The sequence below is a fragment of the Phalaenopsis equestris genome, unplaced genomic scaffold, assembly GCF_001263595.1.
Source record: "Phalaenopsis equestris unplaced genomic scaffold, ASM126359v1 Scaffold000055, whole genome shotgun sequence".
Classification (NCBI taxonomy): Eukaryota; Viridiplantae; Streptophyta; class Magnoliopsida; order Asparagales; family Orchidaceae; genus Phalaenopsis; species Phalaenopsis equestris.
Window position 1 is genome coordinate 1851889 of NW_018164497.1, and position 25681 is coordinate 1877569.

The following is a 25681-nucleotide window of genomic DNA, read 5'->3' on the forward strand; positions in this document are numbered from 1 at the left end:
TAAGATTCAACAAAATTGATGTAACTTGAGACTAAATTCAATTCAATCCTTTGGAAACTAAAATAAGAAAATCAATATAAAGAAATTTACTTAAAATTAAACCTAAAGTAAATAATTTCAGTTAATTAAAAGCTAACTAATTCGACATAATTAAACCCATTAAAATTAAAATCATTGAATCTATTAAAATTAAAACTAAAGGCCCAATCAAAAATTCAATTCCCCAAACCTAAAGCAAGCCAAAAATAAAAGCCGAAACCCAACTTAAAATCCACTTAATCAATAATTCAAATGATCAAACCATAATTATTATTGATTAAAATTCAAACTCCTCATGATAAATCACATCAAACACCCATCATTTACTTATGACAAAATAATAATAATAAATAAATAAATAACAATAATAGTAGTAATGATGATAATAGAAAAATAATAAGAATAATAAAAATGATAATAATAATAATAATAAGTATAAATACACACACACACAAAACTCTCTCTCTCTCTCTCATGACAAACCGAAACTTCCTAAAGTATAAATACACACACACACACAACTCTCTCTCTCTCTCTCTCATGACAAACCGAAACTTCTATCTTCCCTCACGTCCCTCACCAGACATCACATGGCTTCACTTCCATTCTCTCTTAGGCAAGCTCCCCAACCAAAGCACCTCCTCTTCTCCCTCCTCTTCTCCCTAGACCGTGAATGCTCAGTCCCCTCTCCCATCTCTCACTCGACAACACAGCATGCTGCACTCCCCACTTCACTCCATGACAGGCTTCACAACTGAAAACTCACCTTCTCCCTTCTCTTCGAGAGATTGTCGAGGTCGGACCTCCGTTGTATCACGGCCGTCGCCCAAACGCAGCTCGGCGTTCGGGGGACGCCGACGGACGTAATAATTGTTCCTTCTCTTCTCCCTGAGCCGTGAAACACTCATCCCCTTCCATTCTCAGGTGATACCAAAGGCAAGCTCCCTCTCATAAGCCCTTCCCCCTTTTCCATCAATTCCTTCTCTCAGGCGAGCCAAATCCACACACCTTCCTCTTACCCGAAGGCAGCTGAGCTCCCCCGTTCTTCCTCAAATCAGAAGCCTCTCCCTAGAAATAAAAAGACGTGCCTCTTCCCCAACCGAAGACACACCTGTGATTCCCCTCCTATTCGCAAACTCCACAACTCCTAAGCCCCCCTTGCCGAAAACCAAGCACAACCTTCGCCCTCCTCGCTCCCAGCAGCTCCTCGCCACCTTTCCCCGACCGAAACCCAGCTCTTTACCACTCTTCGGCAAGCCTTGCCGAACCTTCGACCACTAAATGACCAACAACAACATTGCGGCATTCAAGGATCACCGAAGCTCCCACCTCTCTCCATCGGCTGCTCCACCCTTAACCACAAAGGAAGGTGACAAAGCCTTTTCTCTCCCTCTCTATTTCTTCTTTTGTTTTTTTACATGCCAACAACCTAAACATTCACAATACATATCAAACAATTTTTTACTGTTATACATAGCCAGCGCATTAAAAAATAAAGGAATTTACATGCATGCTATCCGATTTTTATTGATTTACATATCTATCATTTAAACTTTCATGTTTCCATTATTCCTACGTGTTCTTTTTTATGGATTCACGTATTCACCACCTAAGTTTTTCACTTTTACGTACATGTTATCCAGTTCCTATCTATTTCCTTGTCAAGAATTCAAAATTTTATTTTTACATGTGCCACCATAAAATATGTATGAAATGGTTCATTTCATTTTAAAAAAGTTGAAAGTATAAAAAAGGAATGGTGCTTTTCTTATGTGATGCAAAAGCTTTGGTGGTATAAATGTAAAAATTAAATGTTAGGTTTTAAATATGTAAATAAATGGGAATTTGGTGCATGTCAATTCCCCTAAAAAGATATACAGTGAACTCGAATGGTTCTCAAGTTCCTTAACATGCTTACAATCTAATCTTCACATCTACATGCATGTAGCTTACTTCTTATGTATTTTACAAACTTATCATGCTAGTTATATGAATTTTTAGACCTACCTGCAAGCAAATTAATTTTCATGTATCTTACATGTTAACTCCCCATCTAAATGCTTTCGAATTCACATGCAAGCTGCTTAATGTTTATGGATCTACATGCTTATCACCTACATTTGTTCATTTGCATGCAATTTATAGAAGTTTGCCATGGATTTACATGTTCAATACTTAGGCTTAGACACTCACACTCACACCACCTAGGTTTTCTCATGAAAAAAGATTTAAAGAAAATAGAGAGAGAGGGAGAGAGAGAGAGAGAGAGAGAGAGAAAATTTGAATTTTTACATACACCAAACTAAAAGAAAACAAACTTTAATATATAAAAAAGTACATAAATATAAAAAATATAATAAATGAAAATCTCACGAATCTACATTTTAACACCTAAACCAAAAAAAAAATTGATGTTTGCATACACACAATTTAATCCCTATGTATTTACAAATTTAAAACTTAAATTTTAGTTTTTACATAAAAGATATATATAATATATTTTTCTATTTAGGAAAAAATTAAGTGGCCATATGTTATGTGATAATAAAATATAAGCTTTATTTACGCGAAAATAAAAAAAATTAAGCTTTAATTCATGTGATAATAAAAAATCAAGTTTTATTTATGTGCCCTGAATATGATATTAAATATTAAATGTTACCATTGTGATATTAAATATTAAGTGTTATTTGTGCAAAAAATTAAATTTAAGTGTGTATTAAGAATTAAATTTTATATGCTATGTATGTGATATTAATTGCATGTGTGTGTAATAAAATTAAATCTTAAATGTTTTGTATGTATAAAAAAAAATACAATTTAAGTGTTATATATGCATGGTATTAAAAATTTGAATGTATGTGAAAATAAAAATTGAGTACTTTTGTATAAGAATAAGCATTTAAGTGTTAGCTTTGAAAATTCATAAGAATTATATGGCGTGAATGTAAATCAGCACAAAAATAAAAAAAATAAAGAAGTTCACTTAAAACCTTCACATAACTCCACCTAAACAATCACCTAAACTTCAGCAAACCCTCCTAAAACTTTCACTCCAAACTCCATTAAAATACTCATAAAAACCCTACCTAAATTCCACCAAAACCTCCATCAAAATCCACCAAAATCCTTAGCCAAACTCCATTAAATACCTTCATCTAAAACTACCAAAACCTTTAGAAAAAAAATTAAAGTAAATATTAATAAAACTCATCTAAAACATTTTCTCCTAGTCATCATCAAATCTCTACCAAAACAATCTATAAATCCCTCCAAAATTATCCATAGAAACCTCACCAAATCTCTATTAAATCTCCATCAAATATCAATCAAAACAAGCGTTTAAACATCCCTACCAAAACTCCACAACAGTTCCATCAAAATTCCACAATAATTCCATCAAAACCTTTTTTTTCTTTTTTTTGACATAAAGTCTCAACAAAACTATCCATAGAAATTTATAAAACATTAAGATTTCTAAAAAAACAAATATAATATTAAAATAATAATAATAATTGAGTTCATAAGAGTCACGTTCAATTTCTTGAGTGATTTGAGAGATCATATAAGCGCTAATAAACTAAAGCTTTCTTGTATGTCCTCAAAAAGGCAAACAGACGGGTCTATTTTAATATATATATGTGTGTGTGTGTGTGTGTGTGTGTGTGTGTGTGTGTGTGTGTGTGTGTGTGTGAGTGTGTGCATTGGCTTGTTGGTGGCAGGGTCACTATAAGTCCCCTCGGGTCAGGGATTCATTCCCCCGTGGCGCGGGTACAAATATTGATTTCCTTTTAGAAAAAAATAACATATATATATAATAGTGATAATAAAAAAAACAAACAACAAAACAATAATAATAATTCACTCTTTGGATTCACAAGTATTTCTTGGATAAGGTAACCATTGATTCCGGTCTAAACAAGTTTAACAGTTTCTTTAGGCTAAGTAAATTTAAAACTAACAGTAATATCGAGACGATGAAACCATGGGATCTTGATCAGCGTCGCATAACATAAAATAAATTTTAATTCCCTTTAATCATTTCAATAATAATAAATATTAATTCAAAATCTATTTCATAAGATTATAATTATCAAATAATGAGAATCTGGGATAGGCCTCACAAGACATCCATAGAACTAGGTGGTGATACAATTAAGCAACATCAACTTTCAAGGTGCTCAAGAGAAGACAAAATACGTGCGAATGATGAACTACAACTAAAATTCCAAAAGTCTTGATCAACATAAACCTTTAGAATTTCGAGGTTGTTTGTCTGACACGACATAAATCCTCACACTATCTTTTAGTCTTACGCATGATTGTATCGCATGTGATATAAGTCCTAACTCTTTTTAGGATATGAAGATTGTTGTTAGTTACAACGTAAATTCTCTCATCTTCTTGGGCTATTTGCATGATCGTATGTTATGCAAATATAAGCCCTAATTATTAGATAAATTGCAGTAGTAAAACATTAAATAACATCGCTTCTAAAATATAAAGCCAAGATAGTTTGAGAAGTCACTGAGGTCTTCTCAGTATCTATGGCATCCCCTATAATTTGCTCCTTTGTATTTCAAAATAATTATTCTTGTTTGAGTCTTTCCTAATGGATTTTCCTATGAACAATCATGCAAAACTAAACTTTGAATTCTTGAAGACAATACTCCAATCATAAGACGTAACAAATTATAGGAGCTTGCACCTATAGAATAATTAGTAATCCAAAAAATTTAAACTTTATTTAATATTTAGATTAGGTAGCGGAATGATCTGTTGGAGATTTTGCAAACCAAATAAATATCATAAATTTCTTAGTTTGAATAATTGCTATTATCTATTATCGAGTGATATTCTCATTTTTCGAGATGAAGCATCACATGTAATTTCATACTCGGTTATTTAAACCATTGAATATATGAGAGCTGCTCGGTCATATTTTTTAAAATGAAAAAAAAAATTTCAGTTAGAATTATATATATATATATATATATTAATTTAAAAAAAAAGACTAACAGATTTATTTTGGTGACTGTTGGGAACTAATTTTTCTCTTCAACTTTGATTTGGTGGTTTTGTCTTCATACAACAGTAGTGTGTCGATGTCCCTTGAAGGCCTTGAATATTATTCTTTTGCTGATATACTTTGCCCATTTCTTCCTTGAGCAAGTATAGTCAACTAACTCCTCGATTCTAGAGTAATTTGTTTAATCACACTTAAACAAAGGGTTCTAGAATCTCTACATCTAAAGTAGTGGAACCCCCAATAGGGTGGTAAGTTAAGAGTGATGAGTGAAATTAATCGAAGTGAGTTTGATGTAAAAATGACCCTCCCCAATTTTTGGACTAAGTCCTATATTTCACATTTGTTTCATCCCTCTTCTGAGTTTGACTTATTTTTAACAAGTTAAGCTAAAATTTTACCCCAAATATCTTCTTGCCAACATAAAATAACATAACCCAAAATAAAACAAAAACTTCAAATCCAAGACAAAACAAAAACTCCAAATTCAAAACAAAACAATACTCAAAATTTAGGCCAACACAAAACAAAACAAGTAAAAAAGAAGAAAAATTAAATTCACAACAAAATTAAAATTAAAAAACTTTTACTTATTTAAGCTTCGAAAGAAACATCTAGTTCGAAAGACAAATTCATTAATTTCAGTATTTATACTGAAATTATTACAACAAAGATAGAGCATAAGAAAACATTAATGCTCGGAAATTCTCGAATGACAGAAGATGTCGTCCCCAAATTTGATATTTTCGTTTAGCGGAGGGTTAAACTTACCTACAAACAAGAACGCTTGCTACCAAGGATCGTCAGTTAGGTTTGGAGCCATATTCAAAGAAATTAAAGTAATAATTGGCGACGTACCCCCACATTCCACGTTGTGATGACGACAACTGCTGCCAAAATCAAAGAGTCGTCTACCCCCACATTGATGACGACAACTGCTGCCAAAATCAAAGAGTCGTCAACTGAGTTCGACCTGAAGTGTAGTCAGAAGTTCCCTCCTCTTAAGAAGGTGACGGTAGAGAGAGAGTGTTAGGTATGATGTTCTCGCTGCTACCAGCATCATTGCCACTACTACCGGGTTCACTATTACTGCACCTGCTGATGTGCCAGTATCATCAAAAGAAAAGGGAGTTTGGTATGAAGAGGGGTCGATTGATGCCTTTGCTCTGACACCATCTATTTTCGAGAACGGTTCTAGCTCAAAGTTCATACCACTGACCCGAACGCAGAAAAGGAACAGGAGCCGGAAGAATCTTAAGGCTAAGAAAGTATAGGCAGATGAGATAACCCATGCCGCTGAGAGTCCTCGCTGGGAGGAAATAGGACTGCTTGAGACCTCACCTCTTCTCGGAGGGAGTAGGTTTCATCCCCTATCTGCTGCTTCTGGAGAGGAAAATGTATGTAAGATTGCTACTATGTTGCCCTGGTCCTCTCGCTGTGATGGACATGATAAAAGGAACGTGAAGTCTACACCGCTTACCTGAGTCTGTTCTATTTTTGAAAGATTGACCTGTAAGGAAAACTGTTCTTTTGTTGAGATCCTGAAAAGGATGGGATGTGTTGTGTTGCATCGGATGTAAGTGCAGATATTAAAGAAGGACAAGCTCGTTTCGCAATCTCATAGATCCATTCAGAGAGAGGAAGAAGTACCACTTCTGCGGATTTCTGCCAAGCTCTGTCTAAGAGACCGTATTGTCATTGCTACCACAGTTGTTGATATTGCTACTGCTTCCTCAAAACCAGTGGGACGATCATCGATCAAATCTCATCTCAGCCCAAGGATACTGCCTTCCGCCACACTCAAAGAAACCCCGAGGTCGAGTGATGATAACAGGTTGCTCATCACTGTATCTAGTCTGCGTGTTAGGGAGCATACTTCCTTCCATAGTGTTGATGCCATTAACAAGACAACTCATCTTAAGGCATCAGTGCCTAAGAAAAAGGTGTGGGGACCTAAGATCACCGGACCAATACTTTTGGAGAAGTTAGGAGGAGTAAAGTAATCCTGAAAAAAATTTCAAGTTTGATGCTCTGACCGCCAACACCACAGTCACATCAGATCCTATCACAGAAGGAGATGTTTGTCAGCAGTCTCTAGTTGATCTCAAGGTTTTTAAGGGAAAGACAATCGAGGCCACTTTAGAGGAGCTCAAAGCCGATATTCGAAAAAAGAAATTATATGACGATAGATAAACTGACGACTCATTTAAAAATAAAAAGAGAAAAAGAATGAAAATAGATAGAACCAAACATCTGGAGATTGATAGATCTTCTTCAAGGAAAAGTTAAATAACTAACTGCTGGAGCAAAGGGGGAATTTGGTTTGCTAACAATGAAATGCAATATAAAAGATTTGTAGAGTACTATGATTACAATGTATTTAAAATGCTTTCAAGTTGTTTGGTTCAATGTAAAATAAATGTATGATTGTATATTTTTGTGTTTGATTTGAAGTAGATTAAAAATAATATATTTACTTGGGCAAAGGACAGTAGACAGCGGACAGTAAAGTCCGGCGGCGATGGCGGACGGAGACATCGGGCTGCGTCAGCGGTAGACAGCGAACGGCAACATCAGACAGCGGACGGTGAAGTCTGGCGGCGATGGCGGACGGAGACATCGGGCTGCGTCAGTGAATAGCGGCGGGCAACAACGATGGTAGGGCGTGGCAAGGAGATGATGGTGTAGGAAGAGGCAGCAAGCCACCACAACCGGCAACGGGCGAAGGGAGGGGCCAGCGGCGGGGGGGGGGGGCAGGGGGGGGGGGGGGGGGGGGGGGGGGGGGGGGGGGGGGGGGGGGGGGGGGGCAGTGACTTGCCTATACCATTTTACATTAACAATGTAATTCAAATTCGGCCAACTTGGTTAAATTCTAAATTCAGTCAAAATGATCTACAATGTAAACTTCAAATTTATTAAAACTTTACGTTATATTTGCAAATTTTCAAACCAAATACAAAACTTTCTCAAAACTCTACAAAAGAATTACATTACAACGCTAACTAAGTCAACCAAACGACCCTAAGTCATATTACCACTAGAGAGCAAGCGGTTGACTGCCTCACTAAAGGGCTTAGTTCATTAGATTTGTCAAGATTATGTGACAAGGTGGCCTTAATAGATATTTTTTGCCCATCTTTAGGGAGAGTGTTGTGAATTAGACCTTATTTAGGGTCCTATTGGAAAAAAATGAGAATATTGAAAAGTCTAAGGGTTTAATTGTAAAATCTTGTAGTACACTATTTAAGCACATATTATGAATGTACGGATGATTTTTTTGGAACAATTATTTCATTAATTAGAAGATTCATTAAGTAATAAACCTCAATAAACATTACCTAGTAACACTAAAGTGAATCCTGTGGAAAAAGGATATGAGCAATGCAAAGTTATACGATTGAGAAGTGGTAAGGAATTAGAAGAGGTAATTAGGGAAAAGTTAGTGATAAGGAACCTAAACAGGAGAAAACTAGTGAAAAATCTTCACTTGACTTGGGAAAAGAAGCACCACCTTTTAGGAAAAAAACCTGAGAGAATACAACCATCTTTTCCTCAAAAACTTCAAAAACAAAATTTGTATCAACATTTCTCAAAATTGTTAGAAATGTTCAGAAAGCTAATAATTAATGATTCATTTACTGAAGCTTTAAAATAAATTCTTAGTTAAGTTTATGAAAGTTTCCCTTAATAAAAAATAAGTGATTATGAGATTATGGCCCTGATAGAGGAATATTGTGCTATCATGCAGAAAAAAACTTCCACAAAAAAATTGGAGGATTCAAATGGTCTCACTATCCGTTGTACTATAGGAGAAAAATTATTTCGAAAAGCTTAGTGTAACCTAGGAGCTAGCATTAAGATTAGAAGAGGTTCAACCTACCATTATAACTCTTTAGTTAGTTGATCGATCTTTGAATTATTTATAGATGTCCTTATTAAGGTAGATAAATTTATATTTATTGTAGATTTCATAGTTATAGATATGGAGAAAGAAAAAAAATTCCTATCATTCTGAGTGCACATTTCTCAGTTATTGGAAAAGCAATGATAAATGTTTAGAAATGGTAACTTACTATGAAAGTGAATGACCAAGAAGTTACTTTAAATATTTTTAAATTAATGATGTTTATCCAAAACCCTAGTGATAATAATTGCTTTAGTGTTTATGAGGTGGATGGGTGTGTTAAAAGCCGGTTTAATGCAATTTTACAGTTGGACCAAATATAGCAAGATTTCATTGAGAATAGTTGTAAAACTTCTAAGGAAAGATCAACTCTATTATTAGATGTAATGCCTAGAGTGATTTGGGATATGTTAGAGCTTTTAGACACCTCAACTAACTCAAAAACTTTAATACATTATGTATTTGAGGCACCTAAGTTAGAACTTAAGCTTCTCCAAATATATTTGAGTTATGTCTTTTTAGGAGAATATTTAAATTTGTTTATAATTATTTTTTTTGATTTGACTGAATTACAAGAGGCAGAGTAAATGAGCGTATTGAAGAATTTTAGAAAAGCCTGTGGTTTGAATATTACAGGTTTTTAAAAGAATAAGCTTTTCCTTATGTATGCATATAATATTAATGGAAGATGATCATGAACTAAAGGTTAATCCTCAAAGGAATCTTAATTCAATCATGAAAGAGTTAGTGAAAAAGGAGATTTTCAAATAGCTTGATGCAGACATTTTATAAGCTCTATATGATAATGCATGGGTGAGCCCAATTCATTGTATTGTTAAGAAATAAGGGTGGCAATATTGGAAAGCAATGGGAATGACTTTATACCCAATAAGAGTGTCATTAGTTGTAGAATTTATATTAACTATAGAAAATTGAACAAAGCAATTAGGAAGCATAATTTTTCCTTGACATTTCTTAATCAGAAGCTACATAGATTAGAAGGACACCCTTACTTTTATTTCCTAGATGGATATTTAAGATATAACTAAATTTTCATAACATTAGAAAACCAGTATTAGACAACTTCACTAGTTCCTATAAAACTTTTAATTTTAGGAGAATGTCATTTGGTTTATACAATGTCCTATTATTTTTCAAAGATGTATGTGTTTATTTTATCTGATATGAATGAAAAGGTAATTAAACTATTCATCGATGACTTTTTTTTTGAATTTGACACTTCCTTTGATACATGCTCGAACATTTAGCAGTGTTTTACTGAGATGATAGGACTAATCTTGAGTTGAATTGGGAAAATTGCCAGCTCATGATCATTAAAGGGACTCTTTAGGGCATAAATTTTCTAAGAGAGGGATAGAGGTAAATCAGGCTATGATTCAAGTTATAGAAAAACTATCTCCACCCACTTCTATTGAAGAGATTAGAAGTTTTTTAAGACGTGTTGGATTTTACCATAAATATATTAATGATTCTATAAAATTTCTAAATCACTGTTAGAAAAGGTTATCAATTGTTAGAAAAGGATGTTCCACTTAAATTTAATGATGATTTCCTTGCAACTTTTGAACATTTAAAGTAAAAATTAATCGCAACACCCGTTATAGTTGACTTAATTAAGTGTACCCATTTGAGCTCATCTGTGATGTTAGTGATTATGCATTTTGAGCTGTGTTAGGCTAGAATTTAAAAAAAAAAGTCTTTCATGTAATATACTATAATAATATAACTCTAAATGATGCATAAGTCAACTATATATCACAACCGAAAAAGAGTTACTATCAATAGTATTTGTAATCAAATCTAGATCCTACTTGATTGGTACTAAAGTGAACGTATACATTGATCACTTAGTTATCAAATATCTAATTATTAAGAAGGATGTCAATTCACGCTTGAGCAAATGGATACTTATGTTACAAGAATTTGATATTGAGATCATGGATATGAAATATTCGGAGAATCATGTAGTGGATCATTTGTCGAGATTTGAAAAGAGAAATTTGAGGATTGCTTGATAAAATTAATAAAAAAATTCCGATGAAAAACTACTTATAATTATTTAATAAATTATTCTTTTGCATGTTGACATTGTGAATTAAGTTGTAAGTGATATCATCCCATATGATATGTCATATAACTAAAGGAATAAGCTTATGTTTGATGCTAGATTTTATTTTTTGGGATGAACCTTCTCTTTTTAAAAAGTGTAAGGACCAAATTATTAAGAGTGTCCCTTTAGAAGAAGCGAAAAATATCATTAGATTGTGCCATTACTAATATTTTGGAGAGCATTTTGGAGATTTTAGATGTGCTTTTAAGATTCTTACAATCGAGATTTTATTGTCCAACCATATTTAAGGATGTTAATGAATATATTAAACGATATGATAAATATCAACAAACAGGTAATATTCCCTAAAATTATATTTTTAGAAATGAATTTTTTTTATTTAGGTATTAACTTCATGGGACCTTTTATACCATATTTAGGAAACTAATACATTTTGATTACAATAGATTCTATCTCAAATAGAAAGAGACATTGGCTTTAACTAGGCATGATTCACAAGGAGTTCAAAATTTTTTAAGGAAATATATTTTTAGCATATATGAAACACCTAGAGTAATTATTAGTGAGGAGAGGAGCTACTTCTATAATAAAAGGATCGAGACATTAATTACTAAGTGTGGGATAAAATATAAAATTTATGTTGCATATCAGCCTCGAAATAGTGATTTAGCAGAAGCTTCAAATAGGGCGATTAAGGGACTTTTAGAAAAAAATTATTATAGAAGTAGGGAGGATTCTTCCATTAGGTCAGATAATACATTGTGGGCATATAGGACAGCTTATAAAATACACATAAGAAGTCTCCATATAGGTTAGTTTTTAAAAAAAACCCAGTAGGGAGGATTCTTCCATTAGGTTAGACAATACATTGTGGGCATATAGGACAACTTATAAAATACCCATAAGAAGTCTCCATATAGGTTAGTTTTTAAAAAAGCTTGTCATATACCCATAAGTTTGTCATATACCTATAAAATTAGAACATAAAGCATATTGGACAGTTAAAGAAATTTAAATATAATCTCAAGGATTTGGCAGACAAAACAATTCCATTTGAATAAATTAAATAAAATTAGAATGCAAGCCTATGAGAATGTCAAAATTTGTAAAGAGACGATTAAAAAGTTGCATGATCAAAAGTTTATTAAGAAAAATTTAGAGTGTGTATAAAAAATTTTACCATATAATTCTCGAATGAAATTATTTCTTGGGAAGTTAAAGTACATCTTATCTAGCCCATTTACTATAGTGAAAGTTTACCCTCGATGGAGTTGATATTAAGGATAGAAGGATTGTTGGCATCTTTAAAGTTAATGAACAAAAATTTAAACCTTATCTCGAAAAAGATATAATAGGTCAAAGGGAAACCATTGACTTAGGTCATCCCAATTAAGAATCTGACATTATCTAGTTAAAGACATTAACCTAAACACTTCTTAGAAGGCAACCTAAGAGTTATCTTGTTGATTGTGTTAGTGTGCTTTCTTAATTTTGTGTGTAATAAATTTGTGTTTTAAGAAAATGTTGAAAATTCACCACCACACCAACCCTGAGCACCATAGTGCCCAAGTTGCTCTCTCAGTGATGCAGTAGCATTCTAGCACTGTCACACTAAGTTCTCCGCTCCACATAATTTCATCATAACCATTCAATTTCATTCCTATATAGTGCTATAGTGCCCAGACTCATCGCCACAATGCTATGACTTGACGCGTGAAACAAGTATTCTCCATAAACGCTATTGAATGCTCGTAGCTATCAGTTTGACTGCCCAGTGTCGCAAAGCTCATACCCAGTGCCCTGGCGCCGACCCTTTTTATATAAATCAGCATCTCTCCTCTTTTTATTTTTTTTGCGATCAAATTTAGCCAAGCGAGTCGGAGCGATTGGGTAAAAGTGAAGGGTGATGGATTTAGAGCTATTCCATGTTTTTGGTTTCTTATTTTCATCATTTTTCTAAGTTTTTTTATTGATTTCCTTTTCTTCTCCTCCTCCTTTTGATCTCATGGCTCTGAAGCCCAAAGACCCTAATTTTTCAACTACTTATAATGTGAGGAAATTTATTAGTGTCGATATAGCAGTTTCTTGATATCTAAGAAGTTAATTTTTGAGAGTGTTTCCTTAATTTCGAGTGAAGGGTAGAAGACATTATTATCAGGAGAAATGAAAAAAAGAAATTGTGCTATGAGGCTAAGCCTGTCATTATTCATGTTGCCTACGAGTTCTTCGCTAATGCAAAAGAACAAATGGATGACAATTTTTGGAAGAGGAAAACTATTTATTTTTGTTTTTTGTCCATAAAAGCTTTTTTTATCTCCCTTATATTCCCAACTATATATTCTAGTTTTCTTGTTCCAGAACTTGATTATGAGAAACTTATCAATTTTCTTATCGATTCCCGCACCCAATGGAGAATTCACAATGAATACATTATTAATTTCAATGTCTCTACTTTGACTACTAAATTGAAGGCTTGGCATTATTTTGCACTTGCTAAAATGGTGCCATCTACAAATATTAATGAGGTCATGAAGTAAATGATAGTTCTAATTTTTTGTATTTAGAAAGAAAGATATATAAACATTGGTTCTACCATTTATGTTTCTATCCAGAGAATCATTAGGGGAACGACCACTGTTAGTCTGGCCACCCATTAGTGATTTATGTCTTATGCGTTAAAGCGGGGGTTCAAAGGTGAGAGCTGATAAGAGCAGCTTCATCATAGTGAAGCTATGACTAAGGACACCTTGGGATCTTATCGGAAGACATCTTTTGGGCAAGGTAAGATTTCTTCTAGACCAACCCCATCAAGTGTCTGATCCTCTACCTCTATTTATTCTACAGGCAAGAGACTTGATACCTTGAGTAATGATATGGCCATCATTCAGTAGTGGTGAGTAGGATATGAGTCAGCAGTTCGACTATTATATTGATCAACACCAACTCCAACATGAGTACCAAGCATAGTTCATCTCGATTCTAACATTGCAAATTGAACACGAGGTCGAGTTTAAACAAGTTTCGTATTTTACCACCCTTCAAGATGATACGTGGAGATGATCGAGCCCATGGAGTAGGTCAATGATAAGGATGATGATAATGAAGAGGGCAGCGAATTTTGATTTTTTTGTTTTTCTTATGATATGACTTCTCCTTTATAGTGCTCAGTATTTTATGAACATTCTTTTAGTATTATGCCATTGTTACTCAGTGAAATGTGAATGTAAATATGTAACTATAGGTGTGAAATATGTAAATACATAAGAATGTGTGCTACTTAACTAATTTTCCAAATTATATAATAAGCCACGAAGGGCAACGTCCAAGTTGTAAATGAAGAAACCAAACGAAATTATAATATTTTGTTTTGTGATTCTTTTGAAGTAAAAAATAGAATGGGGCAAGAGATTTCAAAAGTTTCACCATAACTCAGCTATTGGTTGAAAAAAAAACATAAAAAAAGGTCTCAAGTTCTGCAGTCTAGTCTCTCTCCCTTAAATTAAAATCTAATGTTTAATTCAGGGAAACTTAGATAGCACACAATTCTTATGTATTTACATAACTCGCACCTAAATTTTCATATCTACATATATGGAGCACTTTGATACTAAAAACCTATACATGAAAATGTGTATTTCACAGTGAACAAGTGATAATAGTGTTATTTTTTATGTGATATTAAAGATTTAAGTGTTTTGCATCTCAATATGAAAGTTTCGGTGTGAGGTAAATACAAAAGAAGTGCTATGTATGTAAATGCCCCAAATTAAAAATCCAAAATGAAGGATAAAGCAAGAGTATTCAATCCAAAACATAACCATAATATCATACATGTAAAGCGAGGATTGCTAGATTGAGCTAGAAAGAGGCTTCATCACCTTTTTATTACTCAGCTGGGATTCGTTGGATTCCTGCGACCCTTATCAGGTCCGCCAATAAGTCCCCACGTTTCGAACTGCCTTTGTCTCGCTCTCGCTCTCTCTTTCTCTTCGTCTGATTTGGTGAAGAAACAGTAAGGACATGAAACACCAAACTCCCACTTCGGAGATTCCATGTCGGCATCACTCACAGGTTGTTTGCAGCCATAGCATAGCTTGAAGCTCCCTTGTTCCAACCCATGCTCAACAGATACTCTTTTATCGAAAACAAAGCACTCACCCTCCCACAGGCTCTCTGATTCTGGCACATCTTCAAGATACTTCAGAATCCCACCCTCCAAATGATAAACCTATAAGAATAATATGGAAAGAAGATCAGTATCAGCAGAGCGAATCATCACAAACTTTGTTTGAAATTGTAGTTAGGATTTCCAAAATATTATCTAAAGATAGAAGTAAGAATTACGATGAATTGAAGTTGAGGAATTTTATCTGAAGATAGAGAATATGAACAAAAAGAAGCAAAGTAATACCTCTTCAAAACCTTCGCTGAGCAGAAAACTTGAAGCCTTCTCACATCTGATTCCACCGGTGCAGTACATTGCAATGCGAGGCGGCTTTGGAGGTTCTAATAGTCTATTGTTTTCCATGTCCGGCTGCCGAGTTCTCGACCCATTGGCCTGAAACTTCTCGTTCACCCAGGCTGGGAACTCTCGAAATGAGGTGGTACATGGATCGACAGCGCCTTTGAACTTCCCTATGCGGGTCTCGTACATGTTGCGTACATCGATTAACACCTAGCCGATAAATGGAAAAAAAAAAACAATATCCAAACTTAAAATGCAATAATATAAGTTTTATGACAACAATTATAAAACCATGGAGCTGTTCTTTGCGCATTAATAATAAGAAAGAAAACACTGAATATCATACTTTACTATGGAACTAAGAAAGTCAGAAACTTTAGTCTTCAAATGAGTAAACCAAGAAATGATATCATTATAGAAGGTTATAGCAATCTATTATTGAAAGTCAGAAACAGCTGAAGAAACAACAAATTGTAACGAGTTACTCACGATATTAGGATCACTAATCAGAGCATTCCAGTCGCTTGGACGAACGTATTTTCCAACTCTTTCAGTAGGCATCACGCTTGCATCCCCAAAAGTCACAATCTGCTTGCAAAAAACATTTTTTAGGGGCATTTACATATATACCACCCAATTCCTATATATTTACATATCTAAAAGCTAAATTTTGCTTTTTACACTTATACCACCCAAATATTTCATCTCACATCACAAATACCGCCATTTTAACTTTTAAAAAGTGAAATACACCTTTTCATGCATAAGTTAGGTGGTATTTATGTGAGAATTGAAGTTTAGGCGTAAGATATAGATAGGACTTGAGTAGTATGTATATAGAACTTCCCTTTTTTTTAAAAAAAAAAGTCACAAGAAAATTGAGAAATGATATTCTAATGTGTTCTGATGGTAGACTCCTGTTCAATCAGACCAAGAAAAATCACCTCTTTCTTCAGTTTAACGCGAACATGATCCCAGCGAAAAGGGGCTTCTTCACCTGCTCCAAGAGGAGAATGGCTGGTGTGTCCATGATGAATGGCCTCTTCTTCAAGGCTAACAGGCGATTCAACTATTCTTAGGCCCCTTAGACTTTCATGAGATTGGATAAATTCAAGAACTTTCTCTACTGATTCTTGCGTCCCACATATGCTACCATTTATTCCCTCTGGTGCTAGAATGATACCTCCTGAAATACGCTGAAAAGAATCAGATATGTAAATCTCCATACAAGCAAATTGACGGAAGAAGAGAAGATGAACAATGTTATAACTAAACATGGAACTTAAAGTTTGACATAGTTCTCACAGATTAGCTAACTGATTATACCTGCAATTACGATGTCTTTTGGTTTTTGTAAATGCAAAAAAGAGTTATGACGATAATCACATCTAGAACTTGAGTGAACGACATTCATTTTATATGCATGATTTCACTCTTATCATTTCATGATAAAATTTTGATGAAATTGTCTGTGCCTTCACAAAAAGAGTTTCAAAGGAAATTAATTATCCAACATTTCAAAAAGTAAATCTATATAGAAGTCCTCTTTTCCATCTTTTTTAAGGAGAAGAATGAAATATTAAGAAGAAGAAAAAGAGAGACCAGATTAATCACTTATATTTAAAGCAGTGGGATATTCGAATGATTGAACTCAGGTATGCATACTATTTTATACACATTCCCGCTTTGTACACGCCATTATATAGTACATTAGAGGGTAGGATGGTAAATTCCGTAAGTTGAGTATGGTAATTTTACACTTCTGGTGAAGGTTTTAGAAATGGATTTACATCCCTTGTGCTTGAGGGTTGTCGTATGTGAGTGTTCCTTAGCTCATATATATCCACATTAAGCGGAGAAATAGGGAGAAGATTGTCAGCCTGCTTGTGAGATCTTGATGCCGAGAGCTAGAGAGGGGTTTTGTGAGGATGTCAACTACCTGATCTGCTGTCATGATGTGCTTGATTGAGAGGTTGTCATTCTTGAGGTGGTCCCGTATGAAATAGTAGTCTGCTTCTATATGCTTTGTGCTAGCATGAAAGATGAAATTTTCAACTAGTACAATGGCAGAGGTGGTCATAAAGAAGAGGCGTAGGAGTCGATGGATGTCCTTGAAACTCTTGAAGTGGACGGTGAATCCAAAGAATCTCTATGGTGTCTATTGCTAGGACGTGATAGTCAGCATCTGTTGAAAAGTGTGCCAGAACTGATTATTTCTTTGCTGACCAAAAAATGAGATTGGAGCCCAGGTACGCACAAAAGCCTAAAGTGGATCGACGGTAGTCTGAGTGAGATTGGAGCCCAGGTAGGCACAAAAGCCTAAAGTGGATCGACGGTAGTCTGAGTTGATAGCCCGGTCGACATCTACATATACTTGGAGGTGAAGTGTTGTCACTGTGATGGGTAGTCCTAGGTTGGGAGTTCCTTGTACGTAGCTCTTGGCTAAACTGATTGACAATAAAAGTGATCTCTAGGCAAGTGATTGTGAGCTATTGAAGTGCTCCTATGAGTTTTTGATAACGATGAGGGACTGGTAGTGGTCTGAAAGATGAGTTATTAGGTTGGGGTTTAGTGGAGAGGGGTGATAAGACGGATTTGAAATTTACCATTCCAATTATTTGTAGTTTTTGTAGTATTGTTTTGAAGGTCCGTGGTTTGGTATATGAAGTATCATTGTGTGATGTGTTAAATTTGGAGGCCCAAAACATGTTTGATGAGTCATAATTGTTTAAAGCTAAGGATTTGGATGAGGTTGTGGATAAGTTTAATGATGATGGTGGTTGAGTTGACTGTGATGAGTATATCATCTACACATGCAAGCAGATATATGAGTGTAGAGTTATGTTCATATATAAGGAGGGAATGATCTTCTTTGCTAACCCAAAATCCTTGATTGAAGATTTATGTGCAAAATGTTGAATACGATTGTCGTGGTGCTTGTTTTAACCTATAGAGAGCCTTATTAAGTTTGCAGACATAGTGAGTGTGTTACTTGTCTGTAAAACTTGATGGTTGTGTCATGCATACTGAGCCATCTAGTTTCTCATGAAAAATGTATTTGAAATGTTGAGTTGTTCAATGAGCAATTTGTTGGCTGTAGCAATAATGAGAAGAATATGTATGCTGGGAAACTTGGCCACAAGATTGAAACTTTCCTGGTAGTCGAGTCCTAGATGTTATTTGTATTCCTATACTACTAGGCAAGCCTTGTAGAGTTGTAGTGAGCTATGGTCCCATATGCATAATATTTGGTTTTAAATGTCCATTTACATCCGAGTATTTTGGTTGGCTGGTGGAGGCACTAGGATCCATGTGCCTTGTTGAAGTGCAAGAAATTCTTATAACATTGTTGCTCTGCAATGTGTGTGTTTGATAGCTTGTAGAAAGGAGGTTGGGTCTATTTGGGGTGTTTGATGAATGAGGTTGAGAATGTTTGCGAGTTTGAGATGTATTGTTTGTTGTTTTATCTGCATATGATGGGTTTTGGTGAGTATGACTGGGGGTTGGTTTGATAATAGCGGGAAAGTTGATGAGCTAATTGTGTTGTGTGGTTGGGAGGGTAGAAATGATAAATAATAGTGTGTGAGGTATATATGTTGTGGGATTATTGATAGTGATGAAGGGTTTTTTGTTGTGATTGGGGAAGTTGTGTTCTTAAAATGTAATGTTAATGGAGTGAATGATTCATTTGGTTAGTGTAATAACATTATATTCTTTGTAGCTTTGGATGTAGCCAACAAATATGCAGTGAGGTGCTTTGGGAGCCATTTTGTGTTGTGTCTGTGGTTGTTGTCAAAGCCAACATGATCATTCGAATATTCTAAGATGGTCATATGTGAGTTTTGTTTCGTGTAGTAGTTGATTGGGTGATTTGAAATGTGTTGTGAGATGGAAGTCTGTTTATTAAATATGTTGTGGTAAAAATGACATTTGTCCAAAAAATGGGATAAATATTGGTTGTCTTTAGTAAAGTTCTTGCTATTTCTATTATTATGTGTCCATGCTTTCTTTTTTCTAGGAGGTTTTGTTATAGCATGCGTAGGCAGCTGAATTGGTGAAGGATTTCCTTGGAGTGAAGATGGTTATTGAGAGCGTGAAATGTATATTCACCATCTCCACTAGATCTTTATGGAGGCGTTGAAGTGGTTTCTAGGTGTTTTATGTAAATGATTGTTACATTATCTTTTTTCTTAGGATGAGGTGACGATGTATCGACGGATGTAGTGAGTGCTCGTAGTACTTATGTAAAATGATTTAATAGTTATTCTCTGACAATCCTACAAAACCACAAACATCACACCCTTAATAACAGGAAAGTTTCAAACTTTTCACATTGTACACCACTACTTCTTAGTAGTACATATCTCCTAATTGCTGAAATAAGTCATATCTCTCGTAACAACATATGCTTTAGCCCTGGGAAACTCAACAGGGAAAAATTCACTCGAAACATCTATGTGCCATAAAAATGGAGTTACTTCCATCACCTAGAAAGCAAAAACACCTAAATGAGAAACAATCCATTGTTACTTGAAAGTACTCGCAACTACTCCCTGCAAACATAGCTTCTGAGCCCGTAGAAGAAGGAAGATTCGAGCTCAATGGTAAACTCTTGCGACTACTCTTTAAGACATAACCCAGAAAACTTATTGTTAGTGAAAACACCGTTTTGATTAAATATGAATACACGTCTTCAGACAAAATTGATAAGGCAGGATGCCTGTTGCGACCATCACATCCCTTTAGTCATTAACCGGATTTACCTGATCCTTTATTTTTTATTCTCTCATTCTTCTTGCAATATCCTATCGAAGAGCTAAGAGAATCAGGAAATTAAATGTATAGCCGAAAATGAGATTTTTTTTTTTTTTGAAACAGAAAAGCCCAAGTACTAAATGGCCCTAATGAGCTTAATGGATCGAGCCCATCAATTGTGCACTTACTCGTTAGCTGCACTTTTAGAAATGAAAAGCTATAGAGCTCCTTTCTGCCCATAAGGACCCCATGAGTACCTCCGAAGCACGCCTACATTCTTGCAAGTTCCTCTGAACAAATTTATCAAGATTTAATCTTCAAGTGAGTTTTTTCAATCGAGCTCACTCACACTGCCCGAGTTCTTATTTCAAACTCGCACGAACTGGTTGGACCTTCCCACTAAACCCGTCTGACAACTACTTGAACACACAACCTGACGGGCAGTTCTTCTACATAGAAAGAAGACAACATCAATATGTCAACATGTAAATAATCATTTATTAACATCGTGATAATCCATACCAGCAGTCTTGACGAGAACAAGTTTGGTCAAACTTCATATTATATGGCTATAACCTAATTTTATATTTTATTATTTAAACTTTTGAGCGGATACATAGGATTCATAACATATAAATAAAAAGAAAAAGGGAAAAGGGAGAGAGATATACCTCTCAATGCTTCCTCGACCCTGGACCCTAAAAAAACTCCCTGATCATCCCTCTCTCTCTCATAAAATCCCCCAACTTATTCTCAATCCTTCGCAAAGTTTCTCCCGGATTATATTAGTTCATGAATTATACGGAATCTCGCATCCCATGATCCCAAATGGATTCAACACTAGTCAAATTTGAATCATCAAAATAGCAGTCAAGTTCATCCTCACCTTGTAGATCTTGGCTTCAGGAGAGCAGAAGGAAAGTGAGATGGCTAATCTCTAGATCTTCCTACCAATGAGCAGAGAGGGATTTTCCCGAGGGAGGGCGAGACTATGAGATGCGAAGGCTTTCGAGATTGATTTCTGGTAGAGAGGGCGTGACAGCAAGGCAAGATCGTGAGCATTTTTGTTAGGCAAATAAAAGTAATAGAGAAGAAATTGGGCAAAATACCAGATCAATCATTATTATAGAAGTTTTTTTCTTTCAGGTGGGCAAGCCAGTGTCTACCCCTAATCACCATGCCTTACAATTTATTCTTCTAAAAAAATAGTTAACCACATGCACGAACAAAATGAAGCTTATTTTTGTGCAGATTTAACTTTATGCTGACATATTAATCCAAAACCCAAAACAAAGTGGCCGACACATTCAACATGAGATCAGCTTTACTGGCCCAACTCCAAAGAGAAATTACTGGTTTTGAATGCATCCAAAACCATATAACAAGGATAAAAACTTCCACACTATATGACAACATTGTTGTGATTCCAAAATTGTTAACGAGTACTCCTTAAGTCATGAATTTTTGTGCAAACACAATCAATTATTTATTATGCATTCATTCATGCGCACGCAGCTTATTAAAGAGGCTCATACAGGTGGATTGTTCACACATGCGAGATGTGAGAAAACTCTTGAACAGATGAGGGAAAGTTTCTTTTGGCCAAAACTTAGAAGAGAAATTACTCGTTTTGTGGAAAAGTGTTTTGTTTGACAAGTTTATGGAGGAATAGGCCAAAATACTGTCTTATTTGCACAGTTACGTACATTGGACTCCTTTTGTGAAGATCTAGGTTTAGATTTCATTTTGGGCGGGTTTACCTTGGATCAAAACAAGGGAATATCATAGAAGTGGTGGACATATTTTCTAAGATGGCTCATTTTATAGCTTATAAAAGGACCTTTTAATGCTTTTTATATTGTGTGTATAGTTTTCAAATAAATTGTTAGACTTTATGGAGTCCCTCAAAACCTAATGCACAATTGTGATGTGAAATTTGTTAGCTATTTTTGGAGAGAACTTTGGAAATGTTTAGAAACCACACTACAACTGAGCTCCGCAAATCACCAATAAATAGACGAACAAATTGAAGTTGTTAACAGGACCTTATGTAATACGTTAAGTTGTCTGGTGCAGAATAATCCAAGACAATAAGCACAAGCTAAATTAGCTTACAATTCAATAACCAACCAATCCAACGGTAAGTGTCCCTTTAGTATCATATACACCCAAAAAACCAACCACATCACGGATATCACTCTTCTTCCTAAATGCAAAAGCAAAAATGTTGTTTCAATGGTTAGTAATTTTACTACCTTACTCCACAATGTGCCTGTAAGCTTGAAATGTCCAATGCAGAATATAGGAAGAAAGAAGATGTTAACCGACATTACAAATCTTCCACTCAGGTAACCTTGTCAGGGTTAGGATTCATAGGAGTGATTCAAGTGATTACTTATTGGAAATTTAGTCCACAGAAGTTTGTATCTATTCCAATTGCTAAATGTATTAATGAAAATGTTTACATTAGTGATTTTTCATGTCATCTACTTTCAATGCATCTAACATCTACACTTATTATCCTCTGATGAAACAGACAATCCCAAGGCTTCCCTCTTGTCGAACTATTCTGAAGCTGACATGGTGTTATCCGACTCCTGCATGATATACATTACCACTGCAGTCCCTTCCATTACAGCTTTCTTTCGTTGATTATAGTACTTAATACCTTAATTAGTTGATGTAATGCTTGATTAGCTAGAATTACTTTTTCTTTCTGTTTTGGGTAGCTGTCTATAGAAGAGGCCAAATAAAAGTTCTATATGTTATCTGAGGAGGAGGAGAAAAAGAGAATAATAAAATTTTCTGATTTTCAACCATTGTTTAGCTCCCCTTTTCTTTTGTATTGCAGATACTACGCCAAACAATTAGCTAGAACTCCAAATCAAAGAACATTAGCAAAATTTCAGTAACTAAGAACAAAAATATGCAAACTACAGGGTTAAATAGCAGGGTGATCTTGCTATCTTGTAAGAGATAGCTGTTATAATCTGTGCATAAAAGGTTAAAGAGCACTTGAACAGAGAAACGGCAAACACATCTCACATCCTAGTTAGAATCTCGAAAAGCAAAAACAGAAAGAATAGTAAATAAAAAAATAGAACTTTCAATCTCCTCACCAGTTCTTCGCAGAGATCTTTCAGTGGTCTGCGCATCTCCTTGTAGTTCGCAAAAATCGCAAACTTATATAAAGACACAACCACTAAATGCCTCACGGGCCTCTCAGCATCATCTCCATCTCTCGCTAGAGTTATCTCCAAACTCCCAACGGCGACCGCTTCCGGTTCCTGACGAAATCCGGTAGCGCCAAGCATTGGGCTTTCGATAGGATGCGGGCTGCCATTAGTCGCACAGCAAGAGAGGTTAGGGAGTAGGGATTTCTCTCCGGCGGCTTCCATAGAGAAAGGGATTCTAATGGACCTCAAGCGAGGAAATCTGAAGCTGAGCGCGATGGGGAGGACCCTCACCTCTGACGCGCCTGCGCCGATTACAGTACCCATTTGTGTTAGTCGATTCGTAGAAACGCACCTTTTGTTATCTTAGGGTCTCTTCGGGCATTTGACCATCTACAATTAATTGATAATCACTTGATTCCGATAATTTGGTTGATTATTTGTGTAATTAAAAAATAACTTATTTGTAACTGTTTTTTAGATAAATGATCATTTTATCCCGTACAGTAATTTTATTTGTAACAGAACTGTAATAGCAATATATTTGATACTAGAAAAGAAAAAAATTATTTTATAACAGTAAATAAAATAATATACACACATCACATATTAAGTGAGTGTCAAGTATATTAAAAAATTTATTAAAATTACAATTAAAAATATGATAATATCAAACATGTTATAGCAATAAACTTATACCAAGAAACAACAAGACTCCCTTTACATATCAGTTTGCCTTTAGCCTCCTTAACAAAGATTTCTGGTAATGGTTATAGTATAAGTAGAACAAACAAAGTTACTGATAGAGTGATTCAGCTCCATAGGTCCACCATAAAATTCTAATTAAGGTCCCCAAGTAGTCCAATAATCGAACTAAAAGCAAGGGTTGTCTATGTTTATGTAATGAAGATTTCTTATGTGAAAAAATATTATTCCACTATAATGAAATTCTGGTGAAATGAGATGAGATAAATGTTTATAATATGTCTTGTGCTAAATATGAGCAATTTTAATTTTATATCATGATACAGTACATAAAAAATCATTGGTTAATCTTAGATATAGTTTCTAAATCCGTGGCTAGGCTATGAGGATACTGAACCTAAAAATGCATATATTTTTTGTGTATCAAAATTCCCCAAACTTACATGTTACTTGTCCTCAAGTAACTTCTCTACTACATAAAAATATGACGTATGGTAAAGAATTTAACTTTTAAACTTTCATATTTTAGTTCTCTAAACATAATAGTTTAACTTAAGAAAAATTCAGAACAATTTTAGTTAATACTAAAGATGTAAAGATATTCAGTAATTAAGTCTAACGTTTTTTATCTTCTATTTCTTTCAAGAAAAATTGCAATTTGTTATATTAAAGTCACTTAGAAAATTCAAATGAAAAAGAACTTCATAAAACTTTATTAATAATTAAGTTAATATTCAAATCAAAAGTTTAGAAAATGTATCCAAGTCTTTTTCCTTAAGGTGATTCAAGTGAAGTCAACTTTTAATTGGGCATCACCTCAAGTTTCTCCTCACATCTTTTTTTTTTCTTTTCTTTTTTCTTCTTTTTTGTGAGGAGTATTATATCTGGATAGTCTTTCTTCATAAAGTTAAAAACTTTTTACATTTCTTCTTTTTTCTTCTTTTTTAATTTTTTTTGTGAGGATTACTATGTCTGGATAACCTTTCTTCATAAAGTTAAAAACTTTTTACATTTCTTCACTTAATAAATTTATATTAACTTAAGGATTTCATAAAGTTTAATTATTTTCTTTTTACATGAATCTTTTAAGATTTTTTTAATATTTCAAAAATACAAATTTTCTTTTTTACTAAAAATAGAAAAACATAGTCTTTATCTCTTTTACAAAATATCTTAGCCCCTAAAATTAACCTATTTTCTTTTTACATGAATCTTTTAAGATTTTTTAAATATTTCAAAAATACAAATTTTCTTTACTAAAAATAGAAAAGCATGGTCTTAATCTCTTTTACAAAATATCTTAACCCCTAAAATTAACCTTTATTATTGAAAAATTTTACATAAATTTGCTATATATTTAGAAACATAAATATAGTTATCTAGAGTTAACCCTTAATATCAAAGGTCGTGTTAACTTTAAAATTTTGAAATTTTGGTTAAGTGATGACAAATAAAATTAAGTTCTTTCTCTCTTTCTAAAAATGATTTTTCTTCTCCCCCCCCCCCCCCCCCCCCCTTTTTT

General features: G+C 34.3%; 1 protein-coding gene across 2 annotated transcripts in view; it reads right to left on the minus strand.

Annotated features, from left to right (window-relative positions):
* Nucleotides 1-23802, minus strand: part of LOC110019447 (rhodanese-like domain-containing protein 7) — a 31431-nt gene extending 7629 nt beyond the window's left edge. The window contains exons 1-5 of one of the 2 annotated variants that reach the window (XM_020717107.1): nt 23401-23802; nt 16471-16722; nt 16016-16114; nt 15473-15736; nt 14940-15289 (exon numbers count right to left, since the gene is read on the minus strand). In XM_020717107.1, coding sequence (XP_020572766.1) covers nt 14951-15289; nt 15473-15736; nt 16016-16114; nt 16471-16722; nt 23401-23781 — 1335 coding nt within the window. In that variant the 5' untranslated portion in view covers nt 23782-23802 and the 3' untranslated portion in view covers nt 14940-14950. Of the gene's footprint in view, nt 1-14741; nt 15290-15472; nt 15737-16015; nt 16115-16470; nt 16723-23400 lie in introns of those variants that run through there. The other variant, XM_020717106.1, reaches the window with a different exon arrangement.
* Between the last annotated feature and the right edge of the window lie 1879 nt (nt 23803-25681).